This window comes from Canis lupus, chromosome 16 (genome assembly GCF_011100685.1).
Source record: "Canis lupus familiaris isolate Mischka breed German Shepherd chromosome 16, alternate assembly UU_Cfam_GSD_1.0, whole genome shotgun sequence".
NCBI classification, from domain to species: Eukaryota; Metazoa; Chordata; class Mammalia; order Carnivora; family Canidae; genus Canis; species Canis lupus.
Window position 1 is genome coordinate 58,019,571 of NC_049237.1, and position 19,936 is coordinate 58,039,506.

At 40.5% G+C, this 19,936-nt stretch overlaps 1 protein-coding gene across 1 annotated transcript in view; it reads left to right on the top strand.

Annotated features, from left to right (window-relative positions):
- CSMD1 (CUB and Sushi multiple domains 1) overlaps positions 1–19,936 on the top strand; it is a 1,850,581-nt gene that overhangs the window by 545,851 nt on the left and 1,284,794 nt on the right. The window contains exon 3 of the mRNA XM_038560546.1: positions 16,528–16,640. Coding sequence (XP_038416474.1) covers positions 16,528–16,640 — 113 coding nt within the window. The remainder of the gene's footprint in view (positions 1–16,527; positions 16,641–19,936) is intronic.

A 19,936-nucleotide genomic window follows, 5' to 3' on the forward strand; every position in this document is an offset into this window, starting at 1 on the left:
TGTGGGTGCTGCGGGGCTGTGGGTGCTGCGGGTGCTGCCGGGCTGCGGGTGCTGCGGGGCTGCGGGTGCTGCGGGGCTGCAGGTGCTGCAGGGCTGCGGGGCTGTGGGTGCTGCGGGGATGTGGGTGCTGGGGCTGCGGGGCTGCGGGTGCTGCGGGGCGGGCGCGGCCGGGAGCCACCGTCCCCTCAGGGGGGCTGCACCAGCCGGCTAGCCCCGCGGGGAAGGGCCTCGCCCTCAGTACGTCCCCGACTCTCGGCCGCCCGGTTCCTTGGCCACTGGTGTCCATAATGATTTCAATGATTTGATCATCCGCGGGAATATTGCGCTGTTCTAGCGAAGCCGGGTTCTTGGTCGTTCACGGCTCAGTATTTCTTATGTCCCCGGGACCCCAGTTTGAAATCCCTCCTGTTGCCAGAGCTCAAAACACAGGCTCTAGGGACAGAGACGCCCTGTTGGATTCTTTTCTTTTCTTTTTTTTTTTTTAAGATTGTATTTATTCATGACAAACAGAGAGGGGCGGAGACCCAGGCAGAGGGAGAAGCAGGCTCCCTGCGGGGACCCCATGTAGGACTCGATCCCAGGACCCCGGGGTCACGCCCTGAGCTGAGGGCAGATGCTCAACCGCTGCGCCCCCAGGGCCCCTGCGGGTTGGGTTCCGGCTCTGGCACCACTACCGTGTGGTCCTACATGAGTCACTAAAGATGCCTGAAGCTTAATTTCCTCGCTCACCCAACAGGTCGTTATTTTAAGTATTTCACGTGAAGGCCTCGAAGTGGAACAGTGAGAGGCAGTTGGTTAATGCTCCGTAAGGGTTAGCTGGGGTCACCGCTGGGGGGTTGTTGTGACCCAATTCTAGGAGATCCACTCAGGACAAAACCCGTCCTGACATCTAATGATCACTTGGCCCACGAGGAAGGGGTTCCTGCGACCAGTCCTTTGAATACACAAGGTCAGCCCCACTCTTCTCTGTGCTCCCCCTGGGGCCACAGCCACCAGCCAGGAATGACAAGGTCCTTGGGACTTTGCTGTTCTCCGACAAGCCATTCAATGACATTTTTTGTTAAAGTTTTGTTATCCAAGGTTTTTCAAAAATAATTACGAGTCGCTTTTTATTCATACAAGTGATTTCTTTTCCGAGGAGCCAAAGTTTCTAGATTCCGGTCCTGTCTGTGTCTGGTCTAGTTTGTGAGCTTTACCCAAAGCCTGTAGGAGTGTCCACAGGTCTTCTGAGCACACACTGAGATATGTAAGGGAGTGGGTTATCCTTGGGACCTTTGAAAAAATACAGTGGTTACTTGGAATAACTACCCTTTACACAACTGTTGTATGAGTTTGAAATATATAAAAAGGATATATACATTTTATTATTTCCATGACCTAAATAGAAACGCTGATTTCCCTAGAACCTTCTCTTGTGTGCGTCCTTTCTGAACTCAGGAAGCCTATGCCGTGTTTCTAGTACACAGCAGACTCATCAAAAAAAGCTTGGTTTTCAAGTTGTTAGGAGAGTGTCTTCATTTCTGTGTCAAGATGCATAGATTCTTCTGGTTCTCTGCTCTTTTCTTCCTTTTGGGTAGCTTCGGATCGTCGTCTGGGCAGTCGCTCTACAGAGTTAGAGTAGGAGGGTAGGAGACCGTGATGGGACGGGGCCATTATGCCTTGTTAGGGTCAGTAGTTCTAATCTCTCTCTGTCTCTGTCTCTCTGTCTCTGTCCCCCTGTAAATTTAAATGCCATGGATTCCACCCAACTACTGGATTTGAATTTCAAAGTTGCAGAAGTTGAGTTCACAATCAAGACTGAAATCTCAATTACAAATTATTCTCTGTCAAGTATCCCAGTAAAATACATAAATATGCACATCTTTTTCAGGTCCTTGAATGATTTTCTCACAGTGATTGAGACTGGAGTGAACTCTAGGGAGTGATGGCCTAATCCCTTCCCTTGCCAACCAGGACTCCTTTAGGGCCTCACCTCCTCTTTAAGGACCATGAGCATTAAATATCCTAAGCCTCAGATGAGAGAACCAAGCAGAAACCCTGTGAGGTATTCTGAGGTAGCACAGGGCTTATCCACCATCCTAACACGGAAAAGTGGCATATCTGAGGGAAAACAGATTGAAAAGATCTTGAAAGAAATATCCTACTAATGGATTTTGCACTAGAAAGACAATTTATGGATCCTTATCACTCAGGTGGAAATGCCATTAACAGCTCAGAAGGGTCCAGAACACTGGAGTAGAGTACTAACAGTCATATGTAGGAGTGGGAAATGCTGTTACTATTTTAATGTTATTTATAAATGATGCTCTCTCTATTGTCATAATAGAGTCACATCAAGAGGATGTGCTTTCATGCTTGGGGGCCAAATCTGCTTAGATTTTTGTTTCCAGTAGCGTCTTACAGACACTGTAATTATGAAATAACTGTCTCAAAATAACTTGATGCATTGGTAGAAAAAGAGGATCAGTGGAATTAATTCTTGGCAAATTTGTTTAGAATGCGATCTGGGGAAAGTTTATTTTTTTTTTCCAGAGGCACTTCGATTAGAGTAGCGCTTGAGGAGAGACTGAGCTCCCTCAGGAGCAAATTTTTATTTAGTGCGATAAGGGATCGCAAGCACTAAGTCAGCATGACCGGATGAGAGCCCGCTCAGGATTCTGGGAACAGGTAACCTACGGAGTGGTGGGGATGTGAGCAGTGGTACGTGCCAACTGAGAGGCTTCTTTTTTATTTTATTTTATTTTATTTATTTATTTTTTTTTTTGGCATAAACCTCTTAGGAAGGTAAGGTGTAAATGAAAGCAAATGGTGTGGTTTAATTGCTCTCTCTGTAAAATATTAGGCACTGGAACAAGAAATGTGATTTTCGAAAAATTTTCCTCAAAGCATTTAAAACGGGGTGAGAAACCTGTGCCCATGTCCTGGGGCCAAGGTGGCTTCCCACTGACCCGAGTAGTCCTGCCCCGGGGTTGGCAGACCAGAGGGGGCACGCAGGACAGACTTGCACAGAGGCGGGTCTTGTGGAAGCAGGACAATGGGCATTGTCAAATAGCTCCATGGTTTATTGTATTCCTTTATCCTTTTATTCCCTCTCTGATGGGAGGGGCTCATGGGGTTATTTCATCAAGTGCATCGCACACACCTTGGGATCTCAGAGGGTGGCCGTGGGTCCCAGTGAGCATCCCCCTGCCTTCCTGGAGCTTCTGCTCCTTTGGACGTGTGGGGACCGACCCCAGGGGCACCCAGCACAGAGGCCACTCCTCTGTGAACTCAGGCCTTCCTCCCGGCTAGCCCACCCCTGTCTCCCTCATCAATGCACACCCAGTCCTTCCGCAATGAAATGAGCCCCACCAAGTCTCAACGCTCTGGTTGAACTTGGATTCTGTAAATTAGGCTACGAAGACCTCTTTATTTTTTGTAATTGCCTGAAGGAATTGGCAAAATCCATCTCAGCCACTAGGTATAAAACATCTTGAAGCGGGGGGGGGGGGATGTTTCCTCATCCAGTAGAGCTGTGTTTTGCACCTCTACATGGGGCAGTGTGGACACAGGCATAGATCTATATGTACAGGCGCTCGGAGCTTTGGAAAAGCAATGAAACCATAGTTATCAGGATCATTGGACAGTGTATTGTCATTATCAAGAAGGCTACAGGAAATATCCCAACATTTTCAAAACATAGCCAAATATATTAATGTAGGAGAAAAAATATATTAATGTAAGGCAGGTCTGATCCTTTAATGGAGCAAAATCGGTCTCTTGCACAGAACTTCTTATAAGAAAGCTAAATATGCTTTATGTCATTAACTCTGTGTGTTTTCAAGGCTTTCAATTCTTGTTTTTAAGAGCTCTGTGCTCTATATACATGTCAATTTTTACAGATGTGAAAAAAAGGCCCTGGAATTTCTGGAGTATGGATGTTGTTTAAAGTAGTTTGGACATATGCATGTTATCAAATAAATTATGGGGAAAGCTTCTGACATATTATAGGACAACACACTATTGCATATGTATATGTGCCTTCATCTTAGATGTGAAGATATAAATGCATATATCCACTAGGCCTATGAATTTTTATTCCTGAAATGGGTGTGAAAAATTATTTCAAAATGGCACCAGCAGATCATTTAGTCATTCCTTCTGTGTTATCACGTTAAAAAGATTTTATTTATTTACTCCTGAAAGACACAGAGAGAGAGGCAGAGACACAGGCAGAGGGAGAAGCAGGCTCCGTGCAGGGACCCGATGTGGGACTCGATCCCGGGCCTCTAGGATGACGCCCTGAGCAAAGGCAGACGCTCACCCGCTGAGCCCCCCTGGCATCCCCTGTGTTATCACTTAGGAGGCAGGTAACAAGCCACCTCGAATGACTTAAATCCTAGTAAGCACCAGGGAATAGGCAAGGATGTCTTGACTCGTGGGGGAGAGGTGGGTGTCTTGCTAAGGAGGCCCTGGTTCTCCTTTGTTGAGGCCGATTGCGCTCCCGGTTCTGCTGTGTGTTTTCCTTGTTGTTAAGTGATTGGAGAGTAAGTGAACATGAAGTGCTTTCTTAGGCTTTTGTAAATGCAGGATTCTACGACATGCTTTGCCTCTAGATGGACTCTTTTTCGGTCTGCCAACCGAAGAGGCCAGAGAATTTTGAAAATCTTCAAGAAAGTATAAGGTATTTAATTCAGTCTTTGACCAAGGAAGATGAAACGAACTGATGGTCCCTGAGTTTAAAATCCAACATACGTTTTCAGCAGTGGAATTACACAAGCTTGCGTGTGGGTATCTACGGTCCCTGCGTTACGATAAAAGGTGTGATGGGGATTGATACAGTGAGTGGATTTGTGTAGTTTATCTTAATTGTTAGAAATAAGTGATATGTTGAGCAGAACCCCCAAAATAGGCATTGTTCTGAAAGGCCACAAGGGAAGACGTGACAATAATAGGTAACTTCTTAAGCTGGATTTCATGGTGATTTCTACAGGGTCTCTTTCCAAATGACGACACAAATTCTCATGTGGTGAAATCTAGGAAGATCCTCCCACTTCAGTGCGGCTGTGTGTGCAGGTGTATACAGGGTGTGTGTGTGCGCACACATGTGTGGAGTGGGTGGGTATGTTTGTGTATGTACGTGTGATAGTATGCGCGGGTGGGCGTGTGGCTGTGTGTGGGTGTAGGTGGATGAGAGTGTGTGTACATGGTGGGTGTATGTGGAGGCGGGTACGTGTGTGCAGGAGTGGAAGGATGAGTGTGTTTGTATGTGTGTGTGTGCGTGTGTTTGTAATTTCGTCTTTTCAAAGTTTTACCTACTTGCCCCCCCTTCACTAGACCGTGTGGATCCGAGGGCCTTGCGTGACCCCACTGCCCCAAGAGTAGAGGCGCCCCCTGGTACCCGCCTCCTGCTGACCGAGCTGACCTGTAGCCTGTGGGGGTTACAGGAGCGTGGGCAGGACGCCCAGGCCTGCTCGCAGGTGCTGTCCCACGCACTCGGACGTGTCATCAGACAGGTGTCCGGGCTTCCACACGCCCGGCTCTGCGCTGGCACCCACACCCCTCGGCTCCCGGCCTGTCCCGGCATGAGGGGCTCCTCACGAGGGTGCCGCCCCTCGGGGCTCCACCTGCGAGGGCAGTCAGTCTCCCTGGGCCCTCCTGTGCACCCCGGTTCTATCGGGGACAAACCTGTGTTCCAGGTGGCTCCTTGCTGCCCACACCGTCCTCACTCCTAGACCAGGAAGCCATTACCTACAATTCCCTAGGGAAGCGGGATGATCCCACAGTGTCTCAGATTTCCTGTGGGTGGCACGAGCTCTACGCCCTGGCAGGTTAAACAATGAACGGGGCTGTCGTGCTCTGAGTTTCCAGAGTCTGTGCAGAAGCCCTGAGCTTGATCCTTTGCTCCTTCCTTTCCATGGTAGCTACTTTCTGCAAAGAAGGTCCTATGGGAAAAAAGGAGGGTGAGGGGGAGAAAAGAGAGGAACCTGTGGGTGCTTTATCCCGCTGGACGAGTCGCCCTGAGACGACTGAGCACTGGCTTGGAAGGAGGGTGAGCCCAGTTTCCCGCGTGGGCTCTGGCGCTGTGCACGGCTGGGCCCCCCTCTCCTCTCCACAAAATACGGAGCTGACAGAGCTGACAGCGAATGTCACTTCATGCTACTTCCTACTTTACAGTTCTGCTGCCATAAGGGACGCGGTCCTACCCCTACCGCCAACCCTGGGCACGTTCCAATGCACGGCCTCCGGACACTTCCAGCAAATAGGTGACTCCAAAGTAGATGGCTGGCGACTGGGAATAAAAAACAAAACAAAACAAAACAAAACAACAAAAAACTATGGGATCCACCGACAATACGTTCTGTTCTCTTACTTTTCAACATGGGGATTTGCCACCTGGAAGGTTTTCTGCTGCATTGAGAGGTGCCTGTAAGATTGCTACTTCTATGACAAAATAATTCGTTATTTAAAGGCGATTTTATCACCTTATAATTAAATAATCATCTGATGATTTTGAAAGCAGTTTTTCTTCCCCCAAATTTTACTGCATACATTTTTAATTTGGGGACTGTGTCTACCTGTCTGAGATCCTGCATTATTATTTTTATTACTATTTTTTTTAGACATTAAAAAGAAATTTAATGATGTTGGAGAACATCACAGATTTTGTATTTTGTTGAATATTCAGTGGCTGCCAAGAACTTTATATCCAGCGCTGTATCCCCTCCATCCAATCTGGCAGCTGCGAGACGTCTAGGTGGATTACTCTGATTTACTTCCAGAATATTCCAAGTATTTTATTATCGTTCACTTTAGACTAGGACCTCCTTGAAGGCCTAATGTGGGTGCATCCGGAATATGACTTTTAGTAGATGTCCAGGAAATATTTTGAATCAATAAAGATTCGGTCCTCATTACCCAGTATTATACTGCAAACTAAACATACAGTGATGTTCGGGCTCCGAATAAACACACAGAGAGACCCAAGTCTTCAAATAGTAATAATCACCACACCATGGATTTTTTTTTTTTTTTAAAGCAGGAAGCCTCATATTTTATTCCATGGCATGAAAACTATTTAAAGTGCTAGTAATGGGGCCAACACTTGAACATCATAGGAAGAGATAGATTTCTAAAAGTTCTAAGTTATGAGTGAATAGTGTGATTGGCTGCTTTGTGGGGTCTTTACTTCTCAGCCTTGAAGCATTCACACAGGCCCTGGGTGGCTGGCTGAGACCCTTTCTGAGGAAATTCATTTAATTGGTAAAACATTGGATACGTTAATCTCCTAGGTTGTTGCTGACTCTTAGGGTATGATTCTAATCTCACGCCGCCTGTTAGGCCAAGGTTTTTTATAAGCTATATTATGAGGATATCCACACCAGCATATGGCATGAAATGTGATGTTATCAATTATGGAGTATTAATGTGATTTTGGCAACATTTGGCTTTGCAGGGATTTTCTTTAAAGCAATTACATTCACTGAGAAAAGATTTAAGTTAGTGATCTTTTTTTTTTTTTCCTAATTTACTTAAAGCATTCACTTGACATTTTAACTAAACTGTAGTTTTAAAGATATTTGACATTTTAAAATCACAAACACTATAGATTATGCAGTATGTACAGTGTGTAATTTAGGAGCGAGCGTCTGTTAGATGGAGTCATAACTTGCTCATTAATTTCTGGGAAATAAACTACAGTCACACCAGTCATCTGTTTCTGTTTAGCTTTTCACTGAATTTGCTTTTTATTTTTATTTTTTTTCCTTCAGCACTACCATTTCCAATATTCAAGATTGTTTCATGGGTATCAGTGATGCGAATGTCTTGAATGACAAGAGAGTAGAAATATTCTGGATCTATTTCTCCATGCAGGTCATCGTAGTCATTTCTTGAGAGGTGGAAACAGAATAAATTTGTTCAGTTTTGAGACTCCTGTTTCCGCCAGGTGAGGGTGCAGCAAGAATGCAGTTGTGCGGCCACTGGCCTATTCCCTGCTTTCGCCCATGCCCACTCCCCTCCCCCGGGCATGCTCTGTCTTCCCCCAGACGGCTCCACGTGAGATGCAATTACTTTCTCCCAGTTTCAGAAAGTATAGCAAGTGAGAGTCTATAGGACACGAGAAACATCACTGGAAAAAGAGAGCGAGAGCGAGGTGTATCTGGACTGCTATTGGCCACACTTTGTCTTTTATGGGAATACAATGGCTTTCTTGTTACTCTTCTCATACCCCATCCCCTTCTTCTTCCTGCAAATGATTCGATTAGGGTGCCGGAAAAAAAAACAACCAAACCAACCAAACCAAACAAACCAACCAACCAAACAAACAAAAAACAAACAAACAAAAAAACCCTAATGCTTTGAATGTGAGAGATGGTGTTTTCTCCAGGGCCGACTCTTGCATAGCCTGTTGGGGTAGATTCATCATCTGGGTGAAATGGACCCCCTTCCAGCCCAGCCCGTGGGGTCAGCTGCTGCCCAAGGCAGGCACATGCGGAGGAAAGCCTATTTAGTCTCTTTAGGCGGAATCAGGGCAGAAGAGATGCTGTATGCAGACGGACCCTCTGTATTTGTGGATTGATTCTCATTCCGTCTCAATGCGGTCCAAATCTGTTATAATCTCAATCCTCTGAAATACCAGTGTTCTGCATCACAGCGTGTGAAGAAGAGGTAAGACGTTGAGATGGTAGGTGACTGGCTGTGATAGAAAAGCGGATGCGGAAGCTCATCTTATTTTCTTCCTTGCTTGCTTTCAATAACTTAACATTTTCTTAATCTCTGGCTCATTATAGCCAGGATCGAGGTGGCTCACCCCCCTGGTGGGCAGCAAGCTAAGAAGGACAAAGGATACAAATATATGGACTCAGAAATGAGGCCCCTCTACAAATTCATGTGTCGCTTCAGAAAGGCCAGAAATTTGGCTCTGGGTTGTTTGTTTTGTTTAGTCAACACTGAGGGGAACCCTTGAACAGCTCCATGATTCCCCAGATGTTAAAGAGAGACCACTTGTCCCCAGAACAGGTATTCCTCGGAGGAAGGTGACTTTAGTCCCCAGGGTCCACATGGAAATAATATAAGTGATGAAGTAAAGAGTGTTCTCAACGGCAGATTCGGAGAGAGATGGAGGAGTGTGTGTCACTGGCCCTTTCCCGACATTCCTCGCTCACCAGCAGTCCTCAGCTGGTGGAAACCCCGAAATCACAGGTAGCTCTTGAATGTTCTTTCTGGTCAACTGGATCCACTCATCCTCTCCCCTTCCCCAAGCAATGTTGGATTCCATTCTTTTGTACTGAAATTTGACTCCGTTCCATTTCAGATTTGAAACCTTCCATGTACACGTTTTGTCTACAACTACGCATGCTCAATGCCTCCAGGCTCTCAAAAGGTGGTCATATAATGTTGTTATAATGTTGAACTCTTAGCATCTTGCTACTTTTTACAAAATCACAATAGTTTATAAAACTAGATACAACAACAACAGTAGCAGAAGTTTGTGTTTATATTAGAGTCTTACTACATAGGGGCACCTGGGTGGCTCAGTCAGTTAAGCGTCCGCCTTCGGCTCAGGTCATGACCCCGGGGTCCTGGGATCGAGTCCCATGCTGGGCTCCCTGCTCAGTGGAGAGCCTACTTTCTGTTCTCCCTCTGCCTCTTCCCTCTGCTCGCTCTCTCTCTCTCAAATAGGTAAATAAAATCCTTTAAAATAAGCGCTACCACATTATGTGATATCTAACCCTATGCAAATAAATATTTAAGATTTCCAAATGGCCGATGACCAAATGAAATGATCCACAACAACTTTTGTTCAATTTAATTTTGGAACCTAATGAGAGAATGTTTGGTTGTTAAATACTGTTTTCTTGGTTTTTATTTATTTATTTTTTTACTAGTTTGATTATTTTCATTCGTTAACATTTTCTTGACTGCTTCTCAGGCCCGAACCCTCCAATCTATTGTTTTTATTCAATTATTTAAGGTAATTCTAGATTTCCCCACAGTGGTGAGAAATAACACAGGGAGATTCTGGGGACTCTACCCAATTCCCACAAAGGTAACCTCTCAAAAGTGACACCGTACAATACTGACACTGAACCGGTGGAGATACAGGCCACTTTGCAGCACCGTGGGAATCCCTCATTAGTTCTTGGATAGCCCCACACACACTTCCTTTCTGCCCCTACCACCTCCTTCCTCACTGGCCACAAAAAAACCCTCTTCCCATTTTCAATAATATTGCCACGTCAAGTATGTTTTCAAAATGGAATAGTATAGCCTGTAACCTTTAAGGATTGACTTTATTTTTTCCACTATGTGTCATTTTCTGGAGTTTCATCCAGGTGGTGCCCATCAATAGTTCATTTCTCTTTCTCTCTGAATAGCAATATATGATATAGATGTGCCACAGTTGGTGAACCATTTACCTTTGAGTCATGTCCAAGTTTTTATTTCTTTTCTTAAAATTGAAGTAGAGTTGACATGCAATGTTATATTAGTTTCAAGTGTAGAACACAGCGACTTGACAGGTCTGTTCATCATGCGGTTCTCACCACCAGTGCAGCTCCCATCTGTCACCATACCCGCAATTAACAACCAGGGACTATGTTTCTTATGCTGTGCCTTTATTCCCATGACTTATTCATCCCATAACTTCATCCCCCCTTTCCCCCCTTCACCCATCTTTCCTCTCCCCTCTCATCTGACAACCACCTATTTGCTCTCTGATTTATGGGCCTGTTTCTGGTTTTTGTTTGTTTCTTCGTTTTGTTTTTTTTAGATTCCACATACAAGTGAAATCATATGGTATTTGTCTTTCTCGATCTGACTTACTCTTACTTAGCATTATACCCTCTAGGTCCATCCACATTGTCACAAATGACAAAATTTCATCCTTTCTTTATGACTGAGAGTCCATGGTTTGTGTGTGTGTGGTGTGTGTGCATTTGTATCATTCCATTCCACATATACACAGACACCACACAACCCTCCCATATGTACACATCATCTTCTTTATCCATTCACGTATTGATGGACACTTGAGTGGCTTCCATACCCCAGCCATTGTAACTAATGCTGCAATAAGCATAGTGTCTATTAGTGATTTTGTTTTCTTCGGGTAAATACCCACTGGTGGAATTACTGGACCATGTGGCATTTCTATTTTAACTTTTTTGAGGAATCTCTGCACTGCTTTCCATAGAGGCTGCTCTAATTTACATCCCCACAAATGTACACAAGGGTTGCTTTTCTCCCCATCCTCCACCACCACTTGTTATTTCTTGTCTTCTTGATTCCGGCTGTTCTGACTGGTGTAAGGCAAATTCTCACTGTGGTTTTGATTTGCATTTCCCTGATGATGAGTGATGCCGGGCATCTTTTCGTGTCGGCCATCTGTATGTCATTTTTGGAAAAAAATGTCTATGTACGTCTTCTGCTCATTTTTTAATTGGATTTTTTTTTTGGTGTTAAGCTGTGTAAATTCTTTTTATATTTTGCATATTAACTCCCCACGGAATATATGATTGACAAATATTTTCTCCCATTCGGTAGGTCACCTTTTCATTTTGCTGGTGGTTTCTTTCACTGTGCAAAAGCTTTTTATTGTGGTGCAGTCCTAATAGTTTAATTTTGTTTTTGTTTCCCTTGCCCTAGGAGACATATCTAGAAAAAAATGTTGCTATGGCCCCTGTCAGAGAGATTACTGTCAATGTTTTTTTCTAGGAGTTTTATGATTTCAAGTCTCGCATTTAGATCTTTTATCCTTTTAAGTTTATTTTTGTATGTGGCATAGGAAAGTGGTCCAGTTTTATTCTTTTACATGTAGTTGTTCAGTTTTCCCCAACACCATTTATTGAAGAGACTGTCTTTTCCCCAGTGTATATTCTTGCATCCTTTGCTGAAGATTAATTTTCCATATAATTGTGGGGGTATTTCTGCGCTACTTCATTCCATCTATTTATGCGTGTATTTTTGTACCAGGACCATACTGTTCTAGTTACCACAGCTCCCAATTTTTTATTATTAAGAACAAAACTGCTATAGACATTTGTGTGCAGGTTTTGTATGACCACAAATCTTCATTTCTCTAGGGTAAATGTCTAGGAGAGCAATTGCTTGTTTGTTATATATTTATTTTTTTAAGAAAGTGTCCAACTATTTTCCAGAGTGGTTGTACCCACTAACAATGTAGAAACAACCCATTTTCTCCACATTCTTTCCAGCTTTGATATTGTCACTGCTTTCGGTTTTGACCATTCTGCATGTGTTTGCACTGAGATTTCTTTGTGGCTTTAATGTGTATTTCTCTAATGACTAGTAATGTTGAGAATCTTTTCATATACATATTTGCCATCTCTATATCCTTTTAATGAAATGACTCCTCATATCTTTTGCCTGTTTTCTGATTGGATTGTTTGTTCCTTCACTGTTGAGTCTTTAATGTTCTTTATATGTCCTAGACAGTTATCCTTTGTCAGATACATTGTTTGCAAATATTTCCTACCAGTGTGTAGTATGTCTCTTCACCCTCTCAGTGGGGTCTTTCACAAAAAAGTTTTTAATTTTTATGAAGTCTGACATGTCAATTTCCTTTATAAACTATGCTTTTGGTGTCCAGTCTAGGAATCCTTCAGTTAGTCATAGATGTTCCTCTATGTTTTTTTCTAAAATTTTTATAGTTTTAAATTTATATCTATGATCCATATTGAGTTAATTATTAGATAGAGTTTAGATTTTGGTATAGGCTCATTTTTGTGGTTTTTGCCTGTGGACATCTGTTGTTCCAACATCATTGTCAACATGTCACCTTTACTCCATTGAGTTGCCCTAGCACCTTCGGATCAGTTGGACATGTTTATATGGGTCTGTTTTGGGGTTCTCTGTTCTCATCCATTGATGCATAGATCTGTTAATTTGCCACATGATCTTGATTACTGTATTTATAAAATAAGTCTTGAAAGTGAATAGCCTGAATTATTTTATTCTTTTTTTGAAATTATTTAAGCTATTCTATTAGGGCTTGAAGGCTTTCTCCTAAATATACATGTTTTAGTTGAATCTTGCCTGTACTTTCGAAATATCTTGTTGGTATTTAGATAGAAATAAAATTAAACCTGCATATAAATTTGAGGAGAATTGATATCTTCACAGTATTGAGGTTTCCAATTTGTTAGCATGGTATATTTCTCCATTTATTTAGTTGCTTACTGATTTCTTTCCTCAGCATAGCACGGTTTTGAAGGCATAGTTTTCTATCTGTTTTGTTACAGCTAAGCATTTAAAAAATGATTACAAGTGACATTGTAATATTTAATTTTGGTATCCATGTGTTCAATGCTAGTATGCATAAATGCAATTGAATTTTGTATGTTCATTGTGTATCCTTGCTCATTTCAAGTATTAGCTCCAGGAGTTTTCATCTAGACTCCTTGGCAATATCTATGGAGATAATGGTGTCATCTGCAAAGAGGGGGCAATTTTATTTCTTGCATCCTAATCCATATGCATTTGTTTTCTCTTCTTGGCTTACTGTTCTGGCTGGATCTTCCAGCACAATGTTGAATAAAAGTGGTGAGACCAGACTTTTTGCCTTGTTCTCTCAGTCTTAGGGGAAAGTATCCAGTCTTACACCATCAAATGCCATGTTAGGTGTAGGTTTTTAAGATACCTATTATTAAGTTGGGGAAGTTTTCATCTATTTATATTTTACTGGAAAGTTTTCTCATGATTGGATGTTTACATATGTGCAATATATTTTTTTCCTTTTCCTACATAGATTATCATGATCTTGTGATTTTATTCTTTAGGCTGTTGTGATGGCTGATTATACTGATTGATTTTCAGATATTGAACCATTTTTACATTCCTGGAATAAACACCACTCAGTCATGTTGGAGAATCCTTGTTATATTTTGCTTCTGTTTGCTTTTACTCTGTTAAATTTTTTTTTCTGTTAAAAATTTTTATATCCTTATATATGAGAACTATTATTGGTTTGTTGTTTTCTTTTCTTGCAAAGTTTTTGTCTGGTTTTGGTATCAGGGTATCTTATCTTGGGCTGCCACAGTGAAATATCATACACTGGGCAGCTTAAACAGCCGAGCTATATTTTCTCATAGTTCTGGATGTTGATACCTGATATCAGAAATCAGGCTCTGGTGAGGACTCTCCCTGGCTTACAGACACCTGCCTGCTTCTCACCATTGCTCATATGGCTTCTGCTCAGTGAATGCATGTTGGGAGCAGGAGGGGTTGGGGGTGGGGAGTCTGTTTCTCTTTCTATTCCACTTATGAAGCCACTAATCCTATCAGATTAGCACCTCAGGCTAGGATCTTATTTTATCTTAATTATCACCTAAAAGCCCTGTCTCCACAAACAGTTACATTGAGAGGTAAGGGTTCTTATGAATAGGAATTCGGAGGCAATAATTCAGTCCACAGTGTAGGGTAACTGTAGAGTTATAAAATACATAAGGAGGCTGTCCAACTGCTTCTACTTTCTGGAAGAGACTGGAAAATTGAGGTCCATTTTTTCAAATGCTTGGTAGATGTCTTGGTGCATTCGGGTGGCTGTCTAAGTGTATATAGCAGAATAGCAACACAGATTTACTTCTCACAGTTCTTGAGCCCGGGAAGTCCAAGATCATGGTGCCAGCTGATTGGTGTCTGCTGTGAAGGTGTTCTGTTACGGAGTCAGCACCTTCCTGTTGTCTTGCTCTTCACATGGCAGAAGGGATGGGGGGATGTTCTGAAATCCTTTTGATAAGGGTGCTAGTCCCATTTATGGGGGCTCTGCCCTCAGGATCTGATTACAAACCAAAGGCCCCACTCTAAACATAATCACCTTGGGGGTTCGGTTACAACTTAACGACTTTTGGGGAACAAACATTCTGTCTACATCAGGAGATTTCGCCTTTAAAACCACTTGGACTTGGAGATGCTTTTAGGGAAGTTTTGATAGTTATAAGGCTGTTCAAATGTTCTATTTTATATTCAGTAAGTTGTAGTGGTTTGTGCTTTTTTAAGGAAGCAGCCTGTTTCATGAAAGTCATTAAACTTATATATGCATTTTCTTTGTAGTTTTCCCTTTTTACTTTATATCTGTGGGGTCTCTAGTAATATTTGCTGTTTTATTCCTGATATTAGGTATTTGTATCTTCTACCTCCCTCACTTTTTGTGTCCGTGTTGCTAAATGTTTGTTGGTTTTGTTGATCTTTTCAAAGAATTAGCTTCTGTTTCACTGTTTTTCTCTTGTGTTCTTCTATTTTAAATTTCATTGATTTCTCTTATATTATTATTTTGTTATTTATTATTACTATTATTTATTATTATTTACTTATATTAGTTGCCTTCTCTTTGCTTTAGGTTTATTTTACTCTTCCTTTTCTAAGTCCTTCAGATAGGAGTTTGGGTTGCTAATATGAGAGTTCTCCTCTTTTATAATGTGTATTTTTAACTATTAACTTCCCTCTCTGTACTGCCTCGCTGGATCCTCTAATTTTTGATATCTTGTGTTTTTATCTTCACTCATTTCAATGTATTTTTTCTTCATTTCCCTTAAGAGTTCCTCTTTGATCCACAGATATTTAGAAGTGTGCTGTTTGGTGATTGGTGATGGTCCTATCATTTTTCTCCTAGGAGTTTCTAGTTTGATTCTGAAACCTACAGCAGCTGGAATTGGGTATTTAACACCATAGACTTACTGGCAAACCGGAATTTCTCTACAAGGGATGAACATTCAGACTTACTGCTTTTGGAATCAGAGATTTCTGTTCAGACTATACTAAATCATGTATCTAGAGATAACCCACTTAATTAGCAAACTTTAGGTAAAATATAAATTAACAAAGCATTTCTTTGACCTTGTGGAAAGCTGTTACTGTAGAAAGCATTACGCATAAAGTCTATATTATTATGCGAGTTCACTCATTCAGACTGCTGACTTTATCATCAGTAAAATTTCTAAATATATCTAAACCTAGTGATAGATGTAAAACACATCTAAGAATCCAAAGCCTTGTCTTGAAAGCCAAACATTAAAATCAATTCATTTGACCTCCGCTAGAGGTATTAATTGATTTTTGCTTATTATGTTGTGACTAGTATATGTTTTCTTTTCAAGAAAGCTAGGATTTATTTGGGTTTGATAATAAGAATCAGCACATTAACTATGAGTTGTGACAACCGATCATCTAATAGTTTAGGAAGACAATAATAAATCAAAGTACATGCAAAATCACATTTTTTTTTTCACATAGCATGTATGAGGATGACTTTGCATTAAGCTCCATGTCCCCTGCTCCATGCAATGGTGTATGACACAGTTTCTTTAAATAGAATTTTCTCAAAATTTGTTTAAATACATGGTTACTTAAGCATGTTTAATTTCAATTACCTGGCAACACCTTGAGTGTGGATCATGTAAATTGTTTAGTGACACATCTCAAATAAACATACCACAGGAAAAGGGAAATAACAGTGACTTTATCAAATAAGCTTGAATAAAAAACTTCGACTTTTTAACTCTGTTCATGTATTTTTTCATGGTTTAGATTATCGGGGTTCCAGCTGCCGTCCTCCATAGTCAGCACGGGATCTATCCTCACGCTGTGGTTCACGACCGACTTCGCGGTGAGCGCCCAAGGCTTCAAAGCCCTGTACGAAGGTAGGACATTACAGTGCTCTGCACACACCTACCGTCCAGTCGGTCTTCTTCTTGCTACTGGGGGCTAAAGATCTTGATGCAAACACAAGCTGCTATTTCAGAGGTGGTTTGATGTTATAAACATTTGGTTTTGTGTAATATATTGATGATTGCAGAACATTGCCTACTATAACTGCCCAACTGTCCAGCGCAAAACACGCATTTATGATTTTCCTTTATGGGAAGTTACTCTTTTGAGTTGGAGAAGTGGTTTCTCCCTTGACATGGCACAGAGAAGTTTTGAAATTTTTGATTACTAATTCACAGCACTGCTTTTCTGGGAAATATTCACTTTTAACTCAGAAGTGTTTTAAGAATTTAATTCTTAAGGTTTTCACTGGACAATACTATGGCTAATGCTTAAGGAACGAGAATACCATTATGTGAGTTTTTCTTGCAAAAGCTGAAACTTTTAATTGAGAAGATTGTTTTGCTTTGACTGTTTGGTCGGTGTAAGGCATCTGGAGTTTGTTTGCGTTTTCAGATTCTGTGCCCAGGAATCCTTTGGAGTCTTGATATTGTTGTACTACTGTTGAATTTAGGGGCGAAAATTTAAAAAAGAGGAAAGAGAATACATCCTTGAGAGAGGAAGGAATAAAGATGATTTCCTTTTGGGAATTCAGTTTTAAGACAAGACTGTACTAATTCTCTCAATGCTGAGGTGCGTCTGTTTTCATCTTGTTTTATAGAGATACTTAAAATTTTCTTTCATGTGTAATACAAAGACTATTATTTTTGACATAAATAAATGCCAGAGCCTGTGAATTGAAAATAGACCGTAGGTAGGGATAGAAGCCAATCCTTGTTTTTAACCTCGGCAACTTAGGATCTTGTTCTGAATTAAGTCACATCTGTACCTGTCTTTGTTTGAATACCTAGGGCACTTGCGGAAAAATCATTCTTTGTGGAAACCTAAGGGTAGAGTGTTCTTTGCACAGATATACAGACTGATCAATTTATCTTTTGATTTCAAGTCTTGGGTGAAGTGATGTTTAGGATTGTTTACTCTTCTGACTCTAATGTCTTTCAGGCCACTGTATTTATATACAAACCAGCATCAGGATATTTAATACACTTAGAAGGTATTTAAGTCTATTACCATCTGGGAATAACTTAATCTTTGGAGAGTAACAAGCTAACTGAAGATTAATAGGTGCTATTAGCTTTAAAATTTGTATATACCTGCCCCTTGTGCATATGCTAACTTCACGTAATTCTTTTGCTCAGCCTTGCAAAAGTGTTTCTAAGGCACCCTATCCTTGCTCCCCTTGAAGCATCATTTGTCCAGTCAACATAACTGATATTTGTTCAGATGGTTGATAATGCTTCAATATTGTAGAAATTTTGGCAATTTCCCTCTCTTTTTTGACAAACTTGGTACTTGAATGTTTGTTACATTTTGCTCAATTTCCTAAGATAAATGTTGTGTAGACTTGGTTGATGTTGAATGATTGCCTCATGAGTAATTCTATCCACTCTTTCTGGGCTCTTTCTGCTGCAATCACTGGTTGTCATGATGGTATATGACACACGATTGGCGAGATTGTCTCTTTTGGAAAAAAAAATATTTATGCATTATTTTTAAAAATGAGAAAAGTAGACCAGGAGTTAAGTGTAACGTGCTTAGTAAAATTGCTGATATGTAGGCATGTTCTTTTTGAAATTTATATTTTAAATAATGACATTATAATATAGTCTGATATTTTCAACTGGATAGAAGCCTTTTGAATGGAATTAAAAACTGCTTTGTCAGCAAAAGCAAAATTGTATGTAATATTTAATATCTCTATTTTGTAAATATTTCTCCATTAGCTTAAAGTTTTCCTGAGAAAATCAATGTGTACTATCTGGAGAAATAAGGTCAATTGTCCTCTCAACAGAGGATTAAGGACTGGAGAATTTATCCAAAAGAGAGTAAAGCTTTCAGTGCAAGCACGGGCTGATTTATCAATAGTCTAATTTGCATAGGAAGTTAGGTATAGCTGTAGGCAATGTCACTGAAAAAAAGTGAAATTTTGTGAAAAATACTGCATATATATTCACACATACTTACTCATATAAAATATAAAGCAGAACCAATGATAATGGTCAGAAAATTATGTAAATTTTTTGGGCGAAGCAGAACACTGAATCCTCTAAGGGATTCAGATTTCCCTGTTTCCCAGGAGTTTTTTATTTTGATGACACTGTCCCTCAAGTAATTAATATAAACCAAGTAATATAATAAAATTCTGATGTTTTATCCAAGACCTCTAAAGGAAATTCAATTTAATTTTGATATTAGACAGTAGATCAGCTTGTTCAAAAAATAATATAGTCTTAAATTAGTACTACTTTTTCAGGTTAAAATTAGAATTTATTTAATATTACCAGATGGATGTTCAAATTTTTAATTTAAGTGCATTTGCTTACATTGAAGAAAATCTCTCAAACTTTTAAAGTCTGTCTAAACATGTTAACCTTGATAACAAGTTTAATCCAGGCGCTGAACTTTGTAGTTTTCTGGCAGTAATTTGGAATAGGCACTATTTACATAAATTATTATTCATGCATGGAAATATTATACTACATAATGAGTATGAAAACAATAATTTAAAAATTCTAATTAATGCGTTCAGTCATTGAATTTAACCCTGGAAATTAAACGGAAATATTTATAAATTTCACAGTAACATCGCTCATCTACAGTAATTGACTCTCTAAATATGGAGACCTTCAGGATCTTAGTAAATTTATAGCCTGTCAGTAAAATCAACATATTCCAAAACATCCATGCAGAATAAAATTAAAGCTACCAAATTCATAGGGTATTTTGTAACATTACATCTGCTAGTTTCATCATTGAACATTGTTCTTTTTAGTAAACTAAATAATTTGCATATTTTTTTGGTAAATTTATAACAGAAAACTTTGAGACTACACGTAATCTACCATGAACAGATAATTTACCATGACATGGATTACTATCACACCTCCTATATTTGCCTAATATTGAAGTATTGTGTATGTAAAGAACAATTATTCATATATTTCTATTTGCCAACTTTAGTTTGCTAAAAGTTAAAAATACCCCCCCCCAAAAAAAAAGCCTGCCTTACTTATTTCATCAAGATTATGTATGACTTAAGAAAAATATCATTTAGGAGATCATAAAATTGACATGCCAAGGCATGAAAAATATTATGTAATGACAGCACCCATGACAAGGTGTGGCCCTCACTTTACTTGAGCACAGGGAGAACAAATGAAGTTGGTGA